Source organism: Talpa europaea, assembly GCF_964194135.1.
Source record: "Talpa europaea genome assembly, chromosome: 3".
Lineage (NCBI taxonomy): Eukaryota > Metazoa > Chordata > Mammalia > Eulipotyphla > Talpidae > Talpa > Talpa europaea.
The window spans coordinates 128,387,974-128,414,847 of record NC_140069.1 but is presented as its reverse complement, the minus strand read 5'-3'; the positions used below and the strand labels follow the sequence as shown (position 1 = coordinate 128,414,847).

General features: G+C 34.4%; 1 protein-coding gene across 1 annotated transcript in view; it reads right to left on the bottom strand.

Annotated features, from left to right (window-relative positions):
* CPED1 (cadherin like and PC-esterase domain containing 1) overlaps positions 1-26,874 on the bottom strand; it is a gene marked incomplete at both ends in the record, with an annotated part of 254,953 nt that overhangs the window by 109,440 nt on the left and 118,639 nt on the right. Inside the window, 9 exons of the mRNA XM_084229702.1 lie at positions 5,578-5,746; positions 6,428-6,614; positions 11,099-11,149; positions 12,944-13,014; positions 16,729-16,898; positions 18,416-18,520; positions 19,780-19,947; positions 21,852-21,924; positions 22,686-22,828. Of these exons, the coding sequence (XP_084085828.1) occupies positions 5,578-5,746; positions 6,428-6,614; positions 11,099-11,149; positions 12,944-13,014; positions 16,729-16,898; positions 18,416-18,520; positions 19,780-19,947; positions 21,852-21,924; positions 22,686-22,828 (1,137 nt within the window). The remainder of the gene's footprint in view (positions 1-5,577; positions 5,747-6,427; positions 6,615-11,098; positions 11,150-12,943; positions 13,015-16,728; positions 16,899-18,415; positions 18,521-19,779; positions 19,948-21,851; positions 21,925-22,685; positions 22,829-26,874) is intronic.

Below are 26,874 nucleotides of genomic sequence, written 5' to 3'. Positions count from 1 at the left end.
ATAATCAAGCCTTTAAATCGTCTTTAAAAAACAGTAACATTTAAAAGAGCCTTTGCCTTGGTAAACATTTTAACAATTAGTAGCAATCATAGTATTTTGGTTAAGTAGAACTCTATTATGTTAATTGTTACAACCCGGTTTTAAGAATTAAGTATCAGGGCCTTCCAGGTGGCCTAGGGGTTAAGTCTCAGTGTTATCATCTCTATGGCCTGAGTTCCATCCCAGCCAGGGAGCTACCCACATGGCACAGGAGATCTCTCCTGTCTCGCCCACTGCTCCCCTTAGCAGTGTATTTCAGTAAATCCACCTGTTCCATTCTCCACTGTGCCTCTGATGAATCCTCTTAACTCCCCACCCCCTAACTCCCCATACTTCTGGCTTACACCCCACTTCTTCTATACAATAAATAAATATTTTTTTTAAAAAGAACTGAGTATCAATAAACATAGTCAGTTACTAGACTATGTACTTGTATAATAAAATATTAGGTGTTAACTCTAAAACTTCCCAGTAAATATTATTGAAGGATCAACTCTGATATCATACTTTCCCCAGCAAAATAAAAAATCATGAAGACCTCAGTATTTTGCAATGATTCTAGAACATTATTAAAATAATCACTGTGCTTGACCATGGGAAAAGTCCTAGTTAATTAAATTTTGGCTTATTGGATTCTGACTAAGTGAATTTCCCAAATAAGTCAATTAGATTGTAAGTACAAAAAAGGTTTTAGATGCTACAGTTTAGAGTAATGATTATAGAGATCGATCTGAAGTCAGCAAGACCTGTAATCAATCCCACCTCTGCCACTAATTACATGGGTTCCATAGAACTTGGGAATGTTTCTAAAGTCTTAGTTTCTCCTTATATTAAGAAAGAAAGGGAGAATAAAAAATACCTATGCTTGGGTTGTGGATAATATTAAATAAGATGGGAAAGTAAAGTGCATCATGCCTGGCACAAATGTCTTGTATCCCTACTGCCACCACCGCCTTTGCTGCTGTTCTTACTGTATTGCTCTGCAACCTATGGAATATTCCTAAGAACAAAATACAGTGTAGACACTTAATAAACAGTTGCTGGTTGAGAGTATTTCACTAAAACACACTCTAGAATTAAAAATTTAAATCACATTCCTCTGGTATACAGAGGCAGACATTATAATTAAAAACCAATAAAATGAGTATTTAATCAATGTCACAACATTGGAAATGAACAAAGGTTTTTATTAAACAATCATTGATAAATGCATTTTTGTTCTTGTATCATGAATATTTGCTAAGATATTAGGCAACTATTGCTTGAGTTGTTTTGTAATAGTCCTCTGTGGTATTGAAAAGTTACGAAAAATAAACGGAAAAATTATAAAGCATTTCCAAATGTTATAATTGGAATTATTCACACATCATTTAATAACTCAGCATCTAGATTGCTAATTATTTTTTAATACAGCAGCAAATGTCAGTTTTAAATATGTAGCCAAATGCTGGATAGTTCCTTTTTTTAATGGTATTTTCTCTTTCCTTGGTATTTTCCCCTGATTAATTGCAATTTATTTTAAAATGAAAACTGTTTCTAAAAAATGGATCCATGAAATGTAGTCTTCTCTGCTTCTGCTATGTGACCCTTCTATACATCTTATTTATGACTCTATTCTGGCAAAATACTTTGGGGGCAAAATGTATATGAGAGCACAGATCATCTATACAAATCAATTTCTGTGGATGCTATATTGTTTTCCATGTCAAAAATTTTTAAGTTGGAAAGAGATATTAAAAGATATATTTCCCCATATGTATTTTAATTTCCCTAGAACATAAATATGTTTTATTAATTCCTAAGCATGACATATTCTAGCCATAATAACAGTTTATTACTTTCTAAATCATTCTTCCTAAGAGCAAAACTTTCCTCTATTTATGGGTAAATCAAAATGAAATCACAGTCTAGGAATGTTATATGACATTTTTATGTTTCATTAAGAATTAGGTTTTCTATAATTGAATACATATTTCTGAGTATAATTACATTAGACCAAAAAGATGGCAAATTAATGAGTAGAATAAGGGCTGTCAGAGTAGTATCACTGACTACAAAAATGATTAAAAATAAAAGGATGAAAAGAGATAAAAATGATTGTCAATATTTAGTATTGAAGGGTTACTTCCAAACTAGTCATATTTCTAGTAAATTCTGAAGAGTAGAAGCATGGATACTCTTAGTCTTAATCTGTGGTTCTCAAATGGGCTTGATTTGGCAATATCTGGAGACAGTTTTGGTTGTTAAAGATTATTAGAATCCAGTAAATAGAGGCCAGTGATGCTATTAAACAGCCTACCATATATGGGGTACCACCCTCAAACAAGGAATTATTCTGCCCTAAGACCATATTGCCAAGCTTGATGCAAATCTTGTTGTTTTATATCATGCATATAAATAAAACTTCCTTTCCTCGATGGCAACTATATACAAATTCCACTTGGCAATATAGTTAGAAACAAACTCTAAATTCAAATACTTAATTATGGCTAAGTAGGTACTTAATAATGCTTGATCATATAAACGATACAGAGTTTCTACTAACAAATTAATTAAATTACCTTATTATTCACCAAAATAGTTTAGTAATTGATATTTTTAATGGGCCGATAAGTCTTATATTAGCTTGTTTTTCATGGTTAGTCTTTCAGTGAAATGAATAGTTGATGTTCACAAGAGAATATGGGAAAGAGAAATTAGGGGACTTGATTAATCACAAATTGGATTCACATTTTTTAGTTATTTGCAGGTGAATTGCCTTGTATGTTTATTTAAAATTTAATAACGAAGTCCATTAGGCCCAAATCTAATTTGAAATGTACGTAGGAGTTGTAAATTTTTCCCTTAACTAACAAATAAAATCTAATTAAAATTTAATTCATTTCCTTTTAGATTCCTAAATATAGGCTTTGAGGATTCAAATAGAACTGCCTATCATTTAATCTGCAGTAGTTCAACTCTGGACTTGAACCTTTAGCATGCAGCAAGGGCACTATGGTTATTTACATAAAAGAAAAAACAATTTGGAAGACCAAAATTTCTAAGCCTCATAAAGTATATTTGTTTAGCTATTAACTTAATTTGGAAATTCTCAAATACTTGAGATTGAGAGGAGATTAGAAATCTTATCCCTCACTCTTTGTGTTTTAACTTCATCATGGTATCAGCTTTCAGTGAAACCTAAAGACTCTAATGAGATTAACATAAAAGAGAAATAAAGGGGAAAGGTCTCTGGATTAGAATTTTAACCGGTGCCTATGGTGAGAAAATCCTGCCTCTGTTATTGACTTCTTCTAGTCTGTGAGGTCACTCATGTCTAGTTAAGTGTCTAAAATAATCTACATTATTTATTCACTATCTGTTCACTCATTTGACAGTTTCTAAAAGGAAGGCTAAAAAAATACTAGTGATTATTAGATACTTTTTCATGTTGTAAAAAATAGGGTTGTGTGGGAACACGTGAACATTTAAATAAGACCTAGAAAGGATTCTTAGAAATGTCTGACTTTCTGCAATCATCTGTAGGATGCATTCTACAAGAATCTTCTAACATTTTTCTTTGTATTACAGTAACAAATTCCTAATAGAATTATTATCTAAGGTAATTACATTATTTATCATCAATATTTCAGAAAAGAGGCATGTTTTTGAAAATATATTTTCCTATCAATACTTTTTGCTTGTATTCTTGGGCATTTATATAGAGTCCTATGTAATTTTTATATAGCCCAATATATTTATATACATTTTATATTGTAAACTGCACAAATTTTAAGTGCATGGTTCACTCTAAATACATAAATATCTACAGATTAATGGTTGAAGAATCTCCCATGTTTTTGTATCAATAATTAATTTTAAAATATCTTAGTAGCATAGTACTGAGTTTATTCACCTCTTAGTGAATTGTTTCCAGGTTCTAGTTATTACAAATACTACTCAAATGAAGATTTCTTGTGCTTAAAAGAAATGAGCTATCAAAACATAAAAAAAATGAAAAAACTTAAATTGCTAAGTGAAGAGTGACAAACTGCAAAGGCTGAATAATGTCTGATCTCACCAAGTGACCTTCTGTAAATAAATAAAACCAAAATATCAGCAGTTGGGGCCTCCCCTGGTGGCGCAGCAGTTGAGCGCTGGGCTGCGAAGCTGCCTGTAGCCTCTGCAGCACCAGTTCAATCCCTGGCCACCGGTGAGGGTCCCACATGGTGCACAGATCTCTCCTGCCACGCCCACTGCTCCCCTCACAGTGTATTTCATCAGTCTTCCTGTTCTGTTCCCCACTCTGGCTCTGGTGAATTCTCTCACCCTCCCGCGCTTCTGACTATACCCAATGCTTGTATAAATAAATCTTTAATGGATCAGTTGCTCAATACAAAGCAATAGCAATTAAAAAAAAAATCAGCAGTTGTCAGGGGCTGGCAAGGCTGTGGCAAAGTACCACAGACAGTGAGTGGCACGACTTTGGGCAACTTCTTTCCCTTCTCTGATACTTGGGTTTTTCTCCTCCAAAATCTGGGGCTAATAGTAGAATTCCATCTATAGAGGTGTCATAAGGATTTAAAGGACTGAAAATGTAAAGACAGAGCCTGGCACATAATAAATGGTACTCAGTATTAACTATTATCCTCTGGGCTGTTTTGAGCTTCAGAAAACTGCTTTATACTTCTGTGGTATCCCCGTTACACCTTCCAGAGTGACATCAAATAAACTCCTTTTAGTTTCCATCCTTCTCACTGAGACCCAGTTGACCAGTTTCTCCCTTTTGTTAACCCTCTGAGCTCCAGAGCTCCTGGCAGCATATAAATCTTCAAGACCGAGACACACATTACAATGACACTTCCTGAGCGAATCAAAAGTTGTGGTAAGAATACCTACTATAACTTCCTTGGAACCACCTGTAGTGAGGAGGTAAGATGTGAGACAGGTTCTATAAAAATTACTAAAAGAGGAAAAAAACAGAGGAGAACCACCAAACAAGACAAAGTCCATTCATCCTCTTGAATAATCATCAGGGGTACAAAATGGTTACGTGCTACTCACAAGAGAAATGACAGCCTTCAGGAAAGATGAAGCTATGACACTGGATGAAAAGTTTATTTACCCACACAATTTAATCTCATTCATCTGGTATCCTTTCTGTAGAATAGTTTCATACAGTTTCTTCTAATTCTTTAAAATAAATTCCACTGAATCTAGTTAAAAATTTCAAAAGTAGATTCAGGAAAAAATCCAAGAAACACAGCACAATTTAGAAGGGAAATGTAAAACCAATTTCCTAGTTAAGTGTGACCACTTAGGCATTTTTTTTTCAATATTAACCACGATAAATTCACCGAACATATGAAATACACGGAGAAGCCACCACACCAAAGAGAAAGTCACTCACGACAAGATGAATACTTGCTCTTTTGAAATGAGACCAGCGTTTGGATTTAAAAGCATTCATTTTCTTCTTACAATTTCCATTTGGCATTTTTCACCGTGTTAGCAGATCACTCCCAATTCAACCCAAGTACAAAGGTAAAGTTTACTTACCTGCACAAAACCACATGCTGTGAAGTCTTCAAACAAGGGTAGACTTGGCCGATCTTCTCGATAGATGGTGAGTTTGTATGTGGTGAGGCTCTCACCCTGTGGTGAAGATTCATCCACCACAAACATTGAGATTTTGTTCATGCCTAAGCCTAGAGGGTAGTTGGCAAAGCTGGAGAGAGAGAGAGAGAGAGAGAGAGAGAGAGAGAGAGAGAGAGAGATTTATTCACTCCAAATGGGTTCATACATGAGTATTTATCAAATTCTGACAATATGTATAAACAAGAAATGATGTCTGTACATTCTCATAAGAAACCTAAAATGTTGGTGTGGGGTACTTTGTTATGACAGTAAGTCATGCTCAACAGGGAAGGAAACTATTTATCCACCTGATAGGATCCTACATTATCTCATTTAACACAACAATTCAATACATTTTTAAAATATAGAGACCATGACACAAAACTGGGAAACAAATTGCACAGTCATGTGGTAGTGTCAGGCAGAGGCCCAGGTGGTCAGACTTGCATCTTTTTTCTTAGCTTTAGATTCTCAGCTTCCAGGGAAACCAAGCTTATCCTTGTCCCAGTAGTGTGGGCTCATGAGTGTCTGCCCTGCCAAGAACACACAATGTAATAAGAGTTCATGCTTTGTTTCAAATTACAAACCAAAGGTGTTGGCAATTCTCAAAAGTGTCAATAGAAAAAAAATCCCACTGAGTGATAGTAAGTCCACACATTTTGTCTGTATGTCTATGAAATAATCAACCCCTAAACTGAACCACTTTCAAAGGCACATGGAATGTCCACTAGCCAGCCTGCTGTCTCCAGCCACCCAGGTCAGCACCCCATACCTTGGTCCCACTGGCTCCTGCAGGCACACTTTGCACCGACACTTAGAAGCCTCTGCTCCAATTGTCACTGTGACCACATCAAATGGGACTTCAGAGTAATAATCTGTGATCTTTGGGTTAAATTCAGGATTTAGTTCCAATTTCGGATGTGTAAAGATCTGCTTGATATAACATTGTGTATCTTTATCTGTTAAAAAAACAAAAACAATGACACAGAAAAGACAACTGTGAAATGGATAATGTTTAAAATGATGTGTGATTAAGGTGTTATTTTAAAAATATTCCTTTTAACAACTTTTAACCCTCACTGCTGATTTTCTATTTACTATTCTGATCATAGTTGATTTGTGACTTCAGCTGGATTTTCTGTTTGTCAAATTTGGTAGACTTTACCTCATGTAACAGCTGTTAACTTTAGTTGGTTTTAGACAGATGATATTTTTTTGCTCAGCTCTTAAAACTCTAAAGGCACAGAAGGTGGGGAAATGTCTCTCCGGTGGATTGATAACATTTTCATGGCATTTACTGCATGTATCTAGCAAGTGTGTAGAAGGGAGTGATGGCTCTATGGAGTGGTGACAGAAGGATGCTGGCAGGGAATGAGAAAAATTTCTTTTGGGGAATGTCATTAAACTGCCATCGGAATGATACAGTAGCTTAAGGCAGTAGGGTGAAGGGAAGAATATGAATGCCAATAGTATACCAAACAGTCAGATACAGAAACATCCACAGAGCATGCTGGGAGTCCCCCCCCAAGTCCACCTCAATCTCAGAAAGTACCCTAAAGTATGAAAGAGAAATCCTATATACTCTGTTCAATCCTGTTAGAATCCAGTATATTACTTCAGAATTTTGATTCTAAATCATTTTTTAAGTGTTTCTATTTGGTAACTTAATTTTTACAAATGTATCTGGGGGAGAAAAAAGAAAAATAACCTTGTAGGTACATATACCAGTCATTGCTAAATTGTACTGTATTAATGTATAGAATAAACATATCACTCCAAAGTAGCTTAGCAAATGTCTTTCAAAGAAAAATTAACAGAAATATTGTCCATGAATGCTTCTTAATAGGCAACAACATTTCAGCAAAGACAAACATAGGACATCCTATAGAAATTGGTAAAAGAGAAAGGATCCTTGCAATGCATTTAAAATAAATGTTCAGGGCCTCCCCTGGTGGCGCAGCAGTTGAGCGCTGGGCTGTGAAGCTGCCCACAGCCTCTGCAGCGCCGGTTCAATCCCCGGCCACCGGTAAGGGTCCCACATAGAGCCACAGACCTCTCCTGCCATGCCCGCTACACCCCTCAGCAGTGTATTTCATCAGTCTGCCTATTCTGTTCCCCACCCCGCTCTGGCTCTAGTGAATTCTCTCACCCTCCTGTGCTTCTGACTGTACACAGTGCAAATAAATAAATAAATAAATAAAATTGTATAAATAAATAAATAGTATAAATAAATAAATCTTTAAAAAAATAAATGTCCAATGATGTTTAGCAACACGGCAACAAAAAGATGACAGAATTTGCTGTAGGAAACTATACAACCACTTACTAATAATGCATCATTTTTTTCATGAAAGACTTTCCCCCCCAGCATATTCTGTTCAAAGTACTGAGACAGGGACAGTAAACCAGGCTATGTTGGTTGTGAGATATGATTCAAGAGGAGACTGTGAACTCAACCATCACACTTTAAATAAGCTGGAGTTCAGGGAAACATAATGTACTTTTTTTTTTTTAGTTTACTTAAAAATTTTTATTGAAGTAACATTGGTTTATAACATTATATAAATTTCAGCTGTATGGAATTTTAATTCATTGTATATACTCTATCATGATTACCATCAAAAATCTCCTTTCCATCCATCTACAGGGAGTTAACCCCTCTTACCCATTTCACCAACCCCCAACTCACTTCCCCTCTAATAACCACCAATGTATGCTCTGTATCTAAGAGTTTGCTTCTGTTTTGTTTATTCTTTTGCTTTGTTTCTTTATATTTTACATATGAATGAAATCATTCAGTGTTTAGCTTTTGCCATCTAACTTATTTCACTCAGCATAATATGCTCAAGTTCCATCCATTTGTTGCAATTGCCAAACTTTCATTTTTTCTTATAGGCAAGTAGTATACCCCCATTTTCTTTTTTTTTTAAATAATAAATTTTATTTTTATATTCCCCCATAATGTACTTTTAAGAGAACTATTTTCCCAGGCAGAAAAGGAATATAAATACCTATACTTTCAAGCTCAGGACCGGTTAAATGAATAATTGTTCAAGATGGTAGTCACAGAAGATGTACTCTTACTTAACAGGATTTTTTAAAGTGGTATTGCATTATAACATTATACAAACTTCAGGTATTCTTCCATGAAAATCTACATGTGTAGGGCCTCCCCTGGTGGCGCATGCGGTTGAACGCCAGGCTGTGAAGCTGTCCGCAGCCTCTGCAGTGCTGGTTCGATCCTGGCCGGCTGGTGAGGGTCCCACATGTCGGGGCAGACCTCTCCTGTCTCGCCACTGCTCCCCTCAGCAGTGTATTTCATCAGTCTGCCTGTTCTGTTCCCTGCTCTGTCTCTGGTGAATCCGCTGTGAATCCTCTCACCCTCCCGTGCATCTGGTCTTTACCCCGGTTCTTGTATAAAATAAATAAATAAATCTTTTTTTTTTTAAAAAAGGAAAATCTACATGTGTATATATAACATTCAGTTTACCACTGAAAGTCCACCTCCATCCTTCACCATACAATTGCCCCTTTTGTCCTTATTTGTTCACCTCCCTTTCACCTTCCTTTCTGATAACCACTGAGAAAAGGCTATCTATTTTTAAAAATCACTGAGATTTCATTTTTTCTGCAGTTTATATTTTCTATTGGTAGTGGATGCTTTCAGTGGGGTTTACCTACTATACCATTAAAGCTCAGCCCAGATAAGACAAAACTGTAATCATCATCCTCTTATGCAAGTTTCTAACAAGTGTATATTTTTGGTTTCATCAGAAACTCTAACTCTGACTTAAGTGCTGCACCCCAGATCCCTGCCTGAAAGCTGATTTACTTCTGACATCACCTTCAACTGAATCATCAGTGTCACTGCCGACAGACACCTGGAGTTTCCTTGGCATCCTTCCCAATCCTGTTCCAACTTGTCTCAGGCCAGCTCACCTTAGATTTACGTAAAACCCAGCGTGAGGTACGGTGGTCACAGGCTGCTTAACCTATTTGGCAAGTATACATGGGACAGCTGTTTGAAGCTTTGGTTGCTTTAATGGATTTCTTTAAACCACAGAATTTTATTGCCCTCTTGAGGCATGATCATAACTCATAACATACACAAGAACAGCCTAGACTCTAAAAGATAATCCCACCTGTTCTGAGGCATCATCAAGTTATTTCTCTAATCTTATATGATACCATAAAAGTAGGAAGATTAATTGTGAAGATCCTGGTAGGACTAGTTTATATCCACATAAAAACAAGAGCAAGGTGGAAAAGCTTATCTATCATGTTCACAGCCTCTACACCATGTTACCTGGGAGCTGAAAAAATGAGATCTTCCCATTCAATCACTTCATTTTAAAGTGAGAAAATAGAAGCCTTTAAAGTGACTTTCCTGATGGTCACCCCGGGTCTGGCACACACCAGTGCTCAAAAAACATTTATTCGCATCTTGCTCCTAGTTCTCACTCAAGTCACTTTCCTCTACACTATGGGTCAGTCTCCCAAGAGAACTGAATAGCATGTATTTTTATAGGAGTAGGAGAATACAAATTAGATATTATTAAATTAGGTGAGTTTTATTTATAAGAAATTAGGGCTTCACTATACATTTTTATTTTTTTAGCTGTAATGTTTTGCCACAATTTTTTTTTATTTGTGAAAAGTTAAACTATCTAAGTGACCATTTTAGCAACAAATATGTATATCTTTAAAGGTATATATTGTTCGAAAATAAACCTGGTAACCAGAACTCTTATTTTTCCCATCATATTATTATAGGATATTAAGATGATTCATAAGCTTTGAATAATGAATATCAAAACCTGCCTTGTGATCCAGAAAAGTCTGTAAACTCTCCAGAACAGTATATTTATAAGACTACTTGATTAATACTGAACAGAGTGAAGAAATTGCAAATCTAGATAATATTTGAAGTATACACTCTACAAGTTTTCTTGATTGCACCTTGGTAAAAAATCCATAAATTTTAAGAAAGTAAATTTAAAATTGGCTCCAAAGCTCTCAATTGTTATAAGGAAAATTTGATTCAAGGACTTTCCATTATATCAATAATCTGGCATAAAGAGAATCTCTGTGATAGAATAAGACCCCCAAAAATCAATGATTAAAAGGGATAATGAGGCTTTTCCACTGAGCAATTTCTAAGTTAAAGCCTTAGCACTCCAGACCCCTCAAAATGAGTTTGCAGGTCTCTGTCCTTAAACACACACATACACATCACATTTCATGTTTAAAAATAGAAAATAAAAAATGCCCTTTGTAGGCAAGATAGCTATTACCTCATTCATAAATCTCTTAACTTCTGAAACGGTACTTAAATTATAGATGCAGTCTAAGGATACCAAATGTGATAAAATGATGATTTATTCAAAGCTGAGCTGTGCCTAACTATTAATTACGTGGTTGTAACACTTCACTTGGAACTTACCATTATCACAGTGTATTTCTTTGGTGTCACTCAGAAATTTTGGAACCGCGGCTAAAAAACAAGAAACATAAATTTAAAATGACAACTATTAACCAAAATAAAAAGAATACAAATTCATTAACCTCAACCAGGATGATTTAATCAAACACATATGTAGTTAACTTTTATTACTTCAGTAAATACTTTAAACTACACAAAACAAAATAAATTAACTAAATTTCATTAGAAGAACAATTATTTCAAATTAAAAAATTAAGGGAGAAAAATATACAGTGTAAATGCCATCTATTGCTAAAAGGAGCTCTATGGTGATTCCTTTTAATTCTGGGATCTTCTGGCCTAAATTGCATAATCGCAGAAATTGCACCAAGTTGGCTCAGCTGATATTTACTCTAAGCTTCTGAATTCAGTCAAACATCTGTTAAAACACTCCTCAGTAAATATTTATGGAACACACAAAAGAATAAAAACACTCAAAAAGCTTAAGTTTAAAATATTTTAAAAAGGAAAAAATGGTGAGAAAAAGACAATCAGAACAGTGGTTTATCAACAGTTATTCTGTGCCTACTGACCAAATTCTATTATATTTGATTCTATTGAATTAGTGGTTCTTAGACTTCAGGGAGACTCGGAATCAGCTGAAAGGCTTGTTAAACATATTGAGTCTTTTACCCAGAGATTCTGATTCAGTAGATCTGAATTTTCCAGACTCCTCAGGGGATCACTACTGTTACTGCTGATAGGGGGGTGGGGGAAGAGGTTGTATGTATAAATTGAGAACCACTGCAATGAAATAAAAACTGATGTGTAATAGAAAACTTTTTTTTTAAGTATACATATGACTTTTAGAAGGAAAATGATATTTCTCTTAATACGAGAAATTAATTTTCTTCTTAAAATGAGAAATAGCTTCTTTTTTATGACAAAAAGCTGACATATAATTTTTGGAAAGGAAAAAATTAGAAAATAGAAATAAGGCTTAAAGAGAAAATAAAAATGGTCATTAAATTTCCTTGTGGTTCATGTTGCTCAGAGCCAATTGTTTCATTAAATAGTATGTCAAAAATATTCTTTCAGAATATTGGGGTGGCTTTATAGTATTTTGTTGGCTGATGACAACTTATTTATCTAAATAAATTATTTATTTCTATTTATTCATACCACTTAATTTATATAACCAACCACTATTAGGCATTTTCTATTTTTTCTCTTATTTAATCTTTTATGTAATTAAATTTTTCTATATATTCTTAATTTTTTTCTTACAATAGGTATCTAGAAGCAGAATTTCTAATATGGAAGAATAACATTTAGAGCTTTTCTTGTGTGTAGTAAATAGTCCCTGAGAAAGTTTCATCTAATTTGTCCATATACCCAGCAGCAAGAGAATGCTTAGCTGCCTACACTCTCCCTATTCTCTCTCTTTTTTTTAAGATTTTATTTATTTATACAAGAACCAGGGTACAGGCCAGATGCCTGGGAGGGTGAGAGGATTCACCAGAGACAGAGCAGGGAACAGAACAGGAAGACTGACGAAATACTCTGCTGAGGGGAGCAACAGGCGAGACAAGAAAGGTCTGCCTCGCCACGTGGGATTCTCTCCCGCTGGCCAGGATCGAACCCACACTGCAGAGGATGGGGACAGTTTCACAGCATGGCACTCAACGGCCTGCGCCACCAGGGCAGTCCCTCTTCCTATTCTCTTAAGAGGAAAAAATCTTTCCAAACTTGAAGGAAGATAATGTTTCTTAGTTTAATCAATTTTGATTGCTAATGAAGCTAAACATTTTGTGCTTTTCAAAATATTTATTTCATGCTGAAATAAGCAGAAGTATTTCCTTTTACCTTTTTTATTTCCCATTGCATCCGATGGCACTTGTGGTTTCTCAATGTTTGCATTCTCTGTGAAAGAATTCCTGCAAAGGGAATGCCAAACACTCTGGATCAATGAATTGGACAAAATTCATGCAAAGTACATCAAACACACAGTCTTTGTGTGGGGTGGGAGCACAGTTATTTGATGAACACAGAGAAACACTGGAGTTCATTCCTCAAAACTGGTAGTTTTGTCTCAATCGAGGTAGGTGGATATCTCATCAACTTTAATCAAAAAAGAAACACATTTGAAGAAAACCAGGGCAAACAGTACAGTCCCTCTTCCATCCAAGATCAAGCAGTTTCTGATAGCCCATGTCCAACACAAGTGATTCAGAAACACATTCTTACTGGAATCTGATTGGCCAAAGTTACAGTCATTAAACGAGAAGTCTTAGAAATTCTGAGCCACAGACTGACAAGAATGTGTGTGTGTAATGCAAGAAATATGAGTACACCATGCAAAAAATGACCTTTGTCTTACCAAGACTTCTATCCTTAAACTCTGATTAACTAAATAAATGGTAAGGGTCCATTATAGCTTGATGTTTGCCATATTTTTCTGCTGTATAACTAAATTTTCCACCAGATTGCCCTTAAATTCCTCAATTTTGAGACCAAGATAATCTAAATTACAGACAGAATACTTTTTGGTCACGATGAGAGAATACTGGGCAGGCTGTGACGGGACTTTCTTATGTTGTGTTGTGAATATCCCAGCAAAATGGAGATAACAATGTTGGCTTTACTTCACAGGAATGCCATGAGAATTAAATCCAATGGTCTGTGTTAAATTACATTTTACAAATATTTTTTTGTCCCAGTTAAGTGCTGGGCACTGTAGTAGAGATGAATAAAGCATATTCAGTTCCTTCAAAATATAAACATCAGATAGGAATTAAGAAGAACCAAGGGAAAAAAATGAAAAAAAAATCAAGGAATTTAAAATATTGTCAATGTAGGGAGGTGTGATAATTTTACTGGTCTATTTTTGAGAGACAATTTCCCCTTTGATATATGACAAAGTAATTAGGATAATATTTAAAATAGTTCCCTCTTCCCAAGTGATGAAAAAAACAGATAACGCAAGCACAAGCTAAGATTTGTTTATTTGAAATTTGGTTAGCTACAAGGTCAAATTTTTTTAAAAAAATCTCTGAATTCAATATGAAGCAAAAACAAGTAAAACTCATAAAAGCTCAATGCTAAATTACACATAAATTGAATTTGAAATTACACATAAATTTGAATTTGCTACTATCAACTGAATTAGATATTTTGCATGTTAGGTATCTGACAGAGGTGATTTTGTTGTGATAAATTATTTTTGTAAATAAATTATTTTATTTAAAAATGTGGATTTTCAAGGCAGGCACATGATTATCACAAAAAGTACACTGATAACTTTAATTAAAGTGAAAATTAGCAAAAAATTCACAAACATTGATTTTAAGATTTTCACTGTTTAGGTTTTAACAAATTCTCTTGGGACCTCTGGATTCTGAACATCAGTACACAGACACAACTGTCTTATTGTGTAACTTGTTTTCTTGACTTAATCTCTCCCTGCCTTGTATCTAGAATATAAGCAGATGATCTTTATTTTAAAGGAAGGATGATGCATTACATCCCATGGGTATTATAAGTATGTAAAACTGGGCTTTTCCCTAGGAAAAAATGAGAGGTGATCATTGTGAAGATAAGGGCAATGATGAATAACTGTCCCTGACCTCCCTGTCTGTGTGACATACTGGAACGAGACTGAACCAGGGGTGAAAGGTCAGTGTCCCAGTATTTCTATTAGCTGTGTGGCTTGACTAAATGAATCCTATTCTCAGCACCTCCTTACCTTATCTGGAAATTGTGTATATGCATGAATCGTAATGAAATATGTATATATATTTCATATATAAATAAATTTCAATATATACAAATATATATATATGGTCACAGGTAAACTTGAAGATAATTAGAATTGAGTATTCATTTTTGAAATGTTCTAAAAGCAATGCATCTAATTGCTTCTTGATACAAAACAAAGTTTACTTGTATCAGTGTTTACTTAGATAAGTCCCTCAAACTTGTCTTGCTTTTCTAACAAAAGGAAAAAAAATACTTCCACTGGTGATGCTAAATTCACCTTCAGGTGGTATAGAAACAGGACAAACAAATCACCTGTCTGTGCTGATACATTCCAGACACCATGCCATGCATGGTGTCCCCCTAAAATAGTGCTCAGTAAGCAATAGAATCCAGATTTTACAGATGTGAAAACTGAGCCTCCAAGGGATCACAGCTTTACCTGTTGTAATTAATAGACTCCCAAGGTGGGATGTTTGAATCCAAGCTGGTTAAAATGTCCTGACCCTTTCTAACTATGCAGCCAATACTGACCGTTAGTAACTTTCACTATTGGAAGAGACTCAGTCTGGGTTAGGATTAAAGTCAATATCTGAATTTAAGATGTCAATTGCTTAACTTTCTCATGTAGAGGGAATATAAGAAAATCTTCTTAGGAAATAAATTTTCCAAAACTGCTTGCACATACCAAGGGAACTTAAGCCTAGATTTAAATAGATTCCTTGGTAAATCAGTTTGTACTTCTTCTATTGATAATGGCAGACATTCTAGGGTTATCTGAGTGAGTGCAAACAAAGGGGTATTCATTCATATTATTTAAAACTTGATTTTCAGGGGCCTCTCTGGTGGCGCAGGGGGTTGAGACACAGCCTATGAAGCTGTCCACAGCCGCTGCAGTATGAGTTCAATCCCCGGCCAGGGAGCTCCCCACATGGCACAGCAGACTTCTCCTGTCTCACCTGCTGCTCCCCTCAGCAATGTATTTCAGTACATCTGCTTGTTCTGTTCCCCACTCTGTCTTTGGTGAATCCTCTCACCACCTCCCACCCCCACATCTCTGGCCTGTACCCCAGGTCTTGTATGCATAAATAAATAAATCTTAAAAACCAAACAAACTTGATTTTCCAAACAAAGTCTTTTGTCAAGTATACTACTTCCAAGTATTAAGAAAAGTTAGATATTCCCTTCATTCCACTGTATAAAAGAGAAGCAGGCAAAACCTTAGGTGTTGCCCCTTTTCACCAAACTGAGAGGTGTTCACATGTTCACCTGGCAGAGGCTCCCTCTTCATCCCTCATTGTTTCTTCTCTTTAGAATAGAAATGAAAATGGGAGGCCAACACCTTCTCCCAACCACAAGTTTCAGAGATTCTATCTTCTTAACAAAAAATACCAACAGAGTTACATACACACCTGCATGCATGCACATACATACATAGTTCTCTTGTGGCAGAGATAGAACATATTTATAAAATTGGGTAGGTTTTTCCCAAAAGTCACCCCTGAAAAACTAAACAAATACATAGACCATAAGGAATCTATTCTGACAATGGACAAAACCAGTTTCACCTAATATCTTTGTGTTTCAAGGATATATATCCCTTAGTAGGAGATTAGAATTGAAGTGAGATTGAAACTTTATCGTAAACATGATTTTTTAGTGGCATCAAGTCCTGTTGGTTTGAATCACTGTTGATTTCTGTTTTTGTTACAGTGTTTGAAGACCACTAGAATCATTATGGTTTTAGTGTTTTAAAGAATCTTAGTTTCCAGAGCATGAATTTTTGGACATACTTCTTTTTGTTGCTTTCTTTCAATGCAGGCAAAGTCTTTTGAAATCAATCTTTAGACTAGAGACTTTTGGGATTGCACAATTCAAATTTGTGGCTCTCTTACCATTCCAGTGGATGTAGCTGTGCTTTTTTATTCAGGAGCTGAAATCGTTCAAATACATTTAAAAGAGACCAGTACTGGGTTAGGACCGAAGCAGGTTTTCCTGTAGGATTTGCCATGTCATAGAATTCACGCATCAAAGATTGAATCCCAGGAGCAGTGGATGGGAAGAGCTGAGGATTTTTCAGACAGAATATCAGATTAACTTATGGAAAACAAATTAAAATGTGGTATTACTAGGAAAGTCTTTATACTTATTCAGAGATTTTTAAAATCAGATATTTATTAAAAATCCATTAGCGCTACCATAATTTAATTTTCTGTGCAGCTGTCCAAGTAAATGCCACTTTTTACAAGCAACTAATTTTATTGGTTATATTCCCAAATGGGGTGAGTTTCTTTTTGCTTTTCAGTGAACGGAAAAGTTTTTTCCTTCCTTTTGATAACCGAAAATAGTTGCCTAACAGAATGAAGCAGGAAAAGGATGAGGAGAAATCCCCTGGGGTTACAAGTGAATATGTCAGAGTGAGGGATATTAATTCTGCCAGAAAAATTGATATAGTTATCCTCTCTCTACTCTGAAAGTCAGCAAATTGGGGTTTGCCCTTTCTCCTGCAAAATAAATCTTCAGTTCTCCCTCACATTGTGCCAAGAGATGTTCTCACAATTACACTATCTTAATTTATGAATTCCTGAAGGATAAGACCAGGTCTCTTTGATTATCTTTTATAGTATTGAGTTAAACTGTCCTACGTGTAATACTTATTCTATACTCTATTTAAATTCATTAAAATAATCCATAAATTAAATTACCTTTGGGGTGACAAGCTTACTTCGAATCCTCTAAAATATGGAGTTAAATTATAAAAATAAGTGTCTGAAACTCATTAGTTATTTCAATAAGTTGGCTTATAACTCAATCAAGTAGTATATGAATATACAGATTTTTATAAAGTAAAAAAATAAATGTTTGGCACAGGTTAATAATAAATTATTAATGGAATTTTAAAACTGCCATTTGAAAGTGTTTCATATAAAAACATCTTAGGTGAAAAAAACATGAATCTCTTATAGTTTATTTATATAAGTGGCAAAGTGGCAGAAGTAGAAATAAAGCAAGTACTGAGCATATACACACTTATTGTGTGTGTGTGTGTGTATTCCTTTGATATTGACCAATACATTAACAGATCCCAAGAAAATACATAGAGAAGAAAAGAAATGTTACTTTTAAGGTTAAAATCTGTTATAATTGTTTAAAATTTCTTTTTTGAAGTTTGCTATAGAATTATAATACATTAAGATTCAATTAGCATTCTAACATATTGTTTAACAATATTGATTTTAACAAACAAAAGATCATAATAAACAGAAAGAAATTTTGGTTACAGGTAACTGTCCCAAAGGTAAAAGCAAAGCTTGCTCATTTTCTTGACATTTTCCCCTGAAGAACTGTCAAATCCCACTAATCTCATTGTCTTTTACCCTTAATAGTCACATATTTACAAACTGCCAAAGAATATGCATTCTGTACAACTTCATATTTAGATCTCTGAAAAGAAAGAAGCTTATAAAGATTACCATTTCCTAAAGAAATATCTTCACTCAATTTGAAGTCAAAATCTAATAGCTTATGGCTGATCTACTATAATCTCAGTAATCAAGAGGAATCAAATGTCACTTGTTTTACCAGCTGGAATTGTCCCAGGCTCCCAAGTTCCTTTATGAAAGTCATAATTGAGTTAATCTCCTCTAAAGACAGGCATTGATTTGGTTCCTTTTGATAATTTTCACCCTATAATAAGAGGAGAAAAAAATTCTTAAATAGTTGCTACAAAGCCAAATTGTTTAGTCTAATGTTTTTCACTCATAAACCAATCAAAATTTGAATGCCTTAAAAAGTGGAGCTCTTTAATGCTAAATAATACATAGTAACTTTCATTTGTTAGAACCATGTTTGAATATAGAGAACCTTATGTATGGCATAGCTCCACAGTTTTGAGTAGTAAGGTTGGAGAGATAAGTCCAGGAAGATAAGAATATGTGTGATAGTGTGGGAATTCAGGAAGAGTCCTTTAACTTTAGATTATTAGAGATTGGAGTAGCAAATTTACATGCGAACCTCATTTTGGAATTTCACAGAAATATTATGGAATTTCACAAAAATAAAAAGTAGATACCCCCCAGTTTCCCCTACATTAACTTTTTCAAATGCATCCCTGTTTGCAAAAGGTGCATTCATTACTGTTCTTTTCTGGGTTGAGTGATTCTAATGCTTTTCCAAATTTTTTATTTTTAATTTCAGTAACATTTGGATACTACCAACAGGTATTATCACCACCAAATTGCCCTTAGTCTACCACTGCAGTCCATCATGAGACTGCTTTTATTGACAACCACTCACGAAAGAAACAAATCATAAGGAGCAACAGTCTATACGGTCATTTTACATCTTCCCCATTTCTCCATAAAACATCAATATTTGTGAGACCTTTCAAACTCTATTCTTCCAAATTTTCCAATTACAGATTTCAAAATGGAGATTCAAAGAGAAAAATACATACTACTGTACTTAGCAATCTATAGAGATTTTTTTGATGCATCAAGAAAAATTGTACTGACATGCCATAAAAATTAACTAGTGTTACTCAAACAATAACTTCCAATCAATAGCATCGAAGCAAAAAAGTTAACCAGATGTCTATGCTTAAAAAAATTAGTATTTCTCTAGTTTTCCAATGCAATCTAGAACACACATTATCACTCTAGAGTGCCTCTAAAAAGTTCTAGCATTCTATTTCAGACAATTATTCATAATATCCATAAACTTGCCATAGAGCTTAGAAACTGTTTTCTTTTATTTCAACCCATAACTGCATCATAATCAGTCATTCACATATTTAGTCTCAGGTTAGAAAAATATTAACAAGTATAACACAACTAGTGCAAATTAATTTCAAATGAAATTATCAAGTTACTTCACTGCACAATAAAGTGGCACCATGTAAAGAATATCCTAAAAAAACATTTTTCAGCACAAAAATATACAATTACCTTAAATAGATCTGATTTAGAAGGTCTCTGAAATATGTCAGAAAACATGGAAAACGAAGATTTATTAGAGAGGAGAAGGTTGTAAGTGTCTTTTAAAAGGAGTTTTTCCGTGTTTTGGTCCTCAAACTCAATATTCTCATCATCTTGAAAGTTTAAATGTTCATGTACCTGTGAAAGAGTAAAGGCACAGTGAATATTTTTCATTGATTTTCTTTCAATATAGTGAAATTATTCCTGTCATGATTCATTTACTGTTGGATTGTAGATCAGAACTGACATCTAGTGGTGTTTTAGGAGGTCAACAGTTTTATAAAATGTAAGTTATGTTCTTTTGAAAGATACATTTCTTCACAAGAAAACTAATGTATTATCACAGTTTATTCTGGAGTCCTTTACTGTTGGAGAATTTGTGTTCATGGAAGATAATATAAGCTTCTGAATAATAATTTTTTAAAAGCATAATACAAATGATCTTAAATATGTATATGAAATAATGAACAAATGACTAAAGATGTAGATTCATAGAAAATTTTATGGATGACTTTTGAGCTGTTTAATCAAATGTCTAAGCAGTATGTAATATAACCATTCTCCTTGTGTAATAGTTTGAAAACCAACCAACGTAATGTGAAGTTAAATCTGATTGTACATAATTTTATTTTGTTCCTTTTCCCTCTTTCCCAAACCAAATTCTGAGATAGTATTTAATAGACTAGTTCAGTCACTTTTTTAATCCTCTTGCTCCCAAGAACATTTTTTGATGACAAATATGTTTGAGGAATTAAATCTGAATGAGTTAATTTGAAATGAGGGGAAGTAGAAGAATCAGTATAAAAAACACACTTGAATTTATACATATTTAAACTAGAAAAAAAAATTTTACCAACTCACATGACTTTTTAATGTTTCTTTATTGTTGGAGAATTTGTGTTCATGGAAGATAATCTAACATTCTGAATAATACATGTAAAAAATAGCTATTTTATATACATTCATGAGAATAAGCTCGGTAATACACTTTTATCTAAATGTCTGCTTTTTTGAATTAACCCATACTTAGCTTCATATCACATTTATTTCTTAACCCATGGTTGAGTCAGAGAAGAATCCATGTTTATTCTGTAGAGATGCATGGAGAGGACCTCCCTAGTGGCACAGGGGTTAAGCCACAGCATTATCAAGCTATCACCAGCCACTGAAGGGCCAGTTTAATACCTGGCCAGGGAGGTATTGGCACAGCACATGGCACAGCAGACTTCTCCTGCCTTGCCTACTGCTCCCCTCAGCAGTGAATTTCAGTAAATCCACCTATTGTGCTCCCCACTCTGTCTCTGATGAATCCTCTCACCCCCACACCTCTGGTCTACACCCCAGTTCTTGTATGCATAAATAAATAAATCTTTTTAAAAAAAGATGCATGGAGATTAGAAATCAAATCATAGATTCTCCACATAGTTAATTCTATTTAACAATGGTAAATATAAGCCTGTAGTGACTTTGATGGAAGTTGCTATTTATAGATGGATTACTGTGGCTGAAAACCACACATTTTTTGGCTGGATTTTTTTTTTTTGAGTCATATACACTGTTTGCTGATCTTGGCAACATGGATGAAGCTACAAGGAATTACACTAAGTGAAATAAGCCAGAAAGAGAAAGACATATATTGAATGGTTTCACTCATATATGGAATACAGAGAGACAAAACGAAGGATCAGAAAAAACAAACCAAAAGAAAATGTTAGAAATCTGACTGTAAAATGGAGGCAATCAGGGGACCTGAGGTAAGGGAGAGAAGAAGGGAAGAGGGGCTCAGTGGACTGTGGTGGAAGACTATGGTGCCGTGGTGGTGGGTGTGTGTGGTGACATACATCTGAAGGATGTAAACCTGTAGTCCTAAGTTATATAGAGGGTTGTAAGGTGATGATTCCTCAATAAATAAATTTATTCCTCAATAAATAAATAAAATTCCTCAAAAAATAAATTTAAAAAAGGAAAAAAAATAACATAAAATCACACACACAACCCCCTCAGCAAATGACGGCAACTCTCGAGGTTTCCAGCACACTCACCTGGATCACTACAGGGTACTTGGAACTGCCATAACCAAGGTCAAAAGTTAAAAGTTGAAAGCATAACCTGCATCTGATGAAGACACAAGGTAATATAAAAAATATATTATATTTGCTACATTTGTTCTATTATTTGGTATTATATTACTAAACAGTTACCTAATTAAATTTCAATATCTTTGTTAACTAAGAGAAAAATGACTTTGATAATCTAAAATTATAATCCATTTAATTTACTTTGGGATTTGGAACTGTTTTGTTCTGTACAGAAAACACAAATACATATTAAGTTTTCACAACACATTAATTGAATAATGAAGTATTCCATGAGACACAAATATGCTTCCCTCCTGTTCCTAGAGGGAGGCATCCTTATTCACAGAGAAAACATGATAAAGTTTTACATAGCGGCACTGCTCATTTTTTTCTCATATGAAATCTGACGTCTCCCTGGAGAAAAGGCATTAGATTATTTTCAAGTAAACTGAGACATAGAGGAAGGATAGTTATTAGCTTTCGTTCAAAAAGGTCAAAACACCTAGTAATGGAAAATCTACACAATAGATAGCTGAGCTTGAAAAGGATTGCAGTTAAAATGAAGTCAAATAGCTTTATTTCTTGCCACTCCTGTTCAGATACTAGGAAGTCAGAATTATGTTGTGAAGTTTCAAGATAGTCAGATTGGGAAAATGTTTAGAAGTTCATAGATGTACACTGACAAAAAATTTCCCAATTTGCATCCATTTCTGATAATTAAGAGGCATTTTCCCTAACAATTTTCTGCAAGTGTGTCTTTATCCTTTATTTTTTAATATTAATTTTTTTTCCTTTTACCTAGCGAAGGCCTTTGGTCCCAGAGTTGATGGCTCACTGAATGCTTCAGCTGCTAGCAGGAGCTTGCTAACTGCTTCCTTCATATTATCAAAAGCCTGAAGAGGTGAACTGGCTTTCAGGAATGTTTCAAAAAATGTTTGCAGCTGTGAAAAAAGCCAAGCATATGATAAAACAACAATCACAATTTGTCTCTATCATTTCCAAGTGAACCATTTAAAGGATTCCTTTAGATTTTCTTTCCTTATCACACTAAAAAAAAATTCTTAAGTAGGAAAGTTTGATAATCCAAGATTTATACATATTGTATAATTTATGTATATGATGAATTGATCTTAAAATAGTATGTTATATAGTAAATGTGTAGTATAATGTATAGTATAATATACTAAATGTGTGTTAATGAATATAAATTATATTATATACAATATGCATGTATTATCCATATATATTTTAAATATACCATGTCTCTCAATTAAATAGAAGGTACTGGGCCTCTCTGGTGGTGTGAGGGGTTCAGACGCAACCTATGAAGTTATCTGCAGCCACTGTAGCACGAGTTCGATCCCCGGCCAGGAAGCAGGCCACATGGTGCAGCAGACCTCTCCTGACTCACCCGCTGCTCCCCTCAGCAGTGTATTTTAGTCAATCTGCCTGTTCTGCTCCCTACTCTGTCTCTGGTGAATCCTCTCACCCCCTGCACACTTCTGGCCTACAGACCAGTTATTCTATGCAAAAATAAATAAAATTTTAAAAATAAAATGGGTAAAATAAAATGGGTCAACACCTACCAGTAAGAGAGTTAGGAAGGTCAATTAGAAGAAAAATGTATTTGAAACCCACTATAAAATAAGAAATGTAAATCTAATCTTGTTATTATTACTTTTCTGCATGTTAAAACAAATATAACCATCAACCTTTACCCTTCCTCACAGCATTTTGCTATGGGAGATCTCACCAAGTGGGGGAGAAAATTAGAGAATCTCAGATTTTTAACTTCAGGTTTTATGTGGCTAGGTTGGATGGCACAGTGTTACAAAAGGGGGACCAAACTCAGGCTTATGACTTTCTAGAAACATTATAGTTGGTATCACACATAACTTGTTGCTTATTTAAAATTTAAAGCAATCACAAAAAATTTTCTTGAGAGTGCTTAACATTAAAGTTCAACAAAATTTTAAAAAGTACAAAGCAAATCTCGTATTGATTCATAGACTATTTCCAGATAAACATACTTTTTTCAAAGATGAAGAACAAAAAATATTTTTTGACAAAATATCAGCAGGTATTCTATTAATGTTGTTGGAAGAACACACTAAAGTAGATCCGACCTGCCTCAGAATGCAAAGTGAAAAACCTTCGTTGCTATGATAATGTGGGACACATTTGGCACAAGTCACCTGAAGGAAATAGTAATTGTTTCTTCAAAATCCATAAGCCAAATTCCCACAAAAGAAATAAACACTGTCTTCATAAAGTTTTCCCAGCTGAAAAACAGAAAGCTAATGAGATGGGCATTTTAAGACCCTATAAACACATCATGAGCATTTGGCAATTGGGATGTTTTTCCATTTTTAAGGACTAAGAATAAGTATAAAAATTGTATGATCAAAAGAAAGAAAGCAAATTAATGGTAACCTTGAAAATATTAATACCCTTGAGTTAAAATAGAGTAACAATATGTTTTTTTTCCAAGTAAAATAGGTCATCATATTTCACTCAGTTCACTATATTATATAGAAATGGTTATTGATATTATTGTACTTTTCCACTTGATGGGTCCTAAATAACACAGATGTCAAGGTAATAACTGAAGAATAATTTAAGAATGTTGGAAGTGTTTGTGTAGTATATAATATATATATAAAATATATATAAAATGCAACCATATATATAATACATATGGTTATAAAATTATATACTCTACAGCGAAAAATAACTAGCTAATTAATGTTTTAAGATTGTATTTATTCTTCTACTATAGAAAAGATTATTTCTTAATATCTGAATGTAACAGTGAGCAGTGAATTCAGTCTCAATCAATTCAACTTTTAGTGAGAATTTTAGCTGGTGGGAAGCGCTGTGCTCCAGGCTTTTGGGGATAGGAACAGACAGTGACCAACCCATGGACTGAAGCCAAGAAGTTATAGGTTCATTTTTGCTCTCTCTGCTCCATTAAATTGTGACACCTTGTGGAATTAAAAACAGGACCTACTACGTAGAGGTTTTCCTAGGATTAAATGAAAGAAATGTACTTCATATACTACCATCCAATGCATGTCAATACTCAACAAATTAGCTCTCCAGGCCTCCCTGGTGGTGCAAGGGATTAAGCATGGCACTATGAAGCAATCCGCAGTCTCTGCAGTATGAGTTTGATCCCCAGCCAGCCAGGGAGCAACCCACATGGTGCAGCAGACCTCTCCTGGCTTGCCCGTTGCTCCCTTCTGCAGTGTATTTCAGTCGGTCTGCCTGTTCTGTTCCCCGCTCTGTCTCAGGTGGATCCTCTTACCCCGCCCCCATCTTGATCCTGTGCCTCAGCTCTTATGTGCATAAATAAATAAATCTTTTAAAAAAAAGTTAGCTCTAATTATTAATTAAAACAAGTTTATAGCCACTTGAAGGAAATTTTAGTTTTAAAATGGTTGCTGAATCCATATTCTCAAAATGCAATTAATGAGATTGAAAATCAAAACTGATAGGAATTCAAACATTTGTTACACAAACCAAGAAAGAACATTTGAGAATTGGACTTTGAGTGTGGAACTTAATGTGATATATGCAGATGTTGATCTATAATTATGTATACTGAAACTTACATAATGTTATGCTGCAATGCTGTTTCTATAAAACTTATAAAAATTAAATACATGGTAAGGCTTTCAATAAAAAAAAATTTAAAAAGACTAATACTTGAATGGACCCATCTTCTAGGGGCGTGCCTTCCAGAAGGAGTGAAAGAGCAGAACCGAGGGACCCAAATAACTGTTTTTTCTCCCAATTTCCTAAGAACTCTGCCTGCTAAGGGAAGTACTAACCTCTACCAACAATCATAAAGGAGAGGAATCTATATATATTTGCCTTTAAGAACAAAAGTGTGAAGAGAGGAGAGAAAAATGACATTCAAAAAGGAACAACTTCAAATTAATGTTTTTGCATTTTTCAGGTAAGTACCCAGAAGTGGGACACATAGATTTTCTTTTCTTTTCTTTTTTTTAGGATTCTCCATACTGCTTTCCATAGTGGTTGCATCAATTTACATTCCCATCAACAGTGTATAAGGACTCCATTTTCTCCATATCTTCTCCAACACTTGCTGTATGTTGTTCTTGGATAATTCTCACAGATATGAAGTGATATCTCACCATTGTTTTGATTTCATTTCTCTAATAATAAGACATGATGAGCATCTTTTTATGCGCCTATTGACTATCTGTGTGTCCTCTTTGAAGAAGTGTCTATTCAGATCCTCTGCCTATTTTTAAATTGGGTTGTTTTTTACTGCGAGTTTTTAGTTGTTGGTATATTTTGAATGATGAATGAATGAAAAGGATGCAGTATATATGCAAAATGGAATATTATTCAGCAATAATAAAGATGAAATTCTGCCATTTGCAATAACATAGACCTAGAGGGAATTATGCTAGTAAAATAAGGTAGACCGAGAAAAACAAATGCTATTTCACTCATATGTGGTATATGAAGAAAACAAAAAGATGAACTAAATCAAACAAAATAAACTTTTGGACTATAAGAACAAAACTATAGTAGTTACCAGAAGGGGATGATGAAGGGAGAGAAGGTAAACTGGGAAAAGGAGGACAATGATATAGTGAAGAACAGATTTGCATTTTAGCAGAAAGCTTAATATAGGATATACACATGTTGATTCTCATCAAAAAATGTTTGTATGCTTGTAAAAAGCAAGGATCAAAAAGTCAGAACATCACCAATCTGATTTGAGGAGGCTAACAAGACCCTGTACCTAGAGTGATCAAATTCATACACACATTAATACTCAACAAAAAACACCTGAAAGTTATCCTAGTTATAACACAATGTTAATTCTATAAAAATAAAATAAAATAAAAACAAAGTAAAGACAAAAACTACCTCTATTTTTGTTTTGGTTTTGTTTTCAATTTTTGTGTCTATATGTATTTCTATCTCACTATATAGATTTTTATTTTTC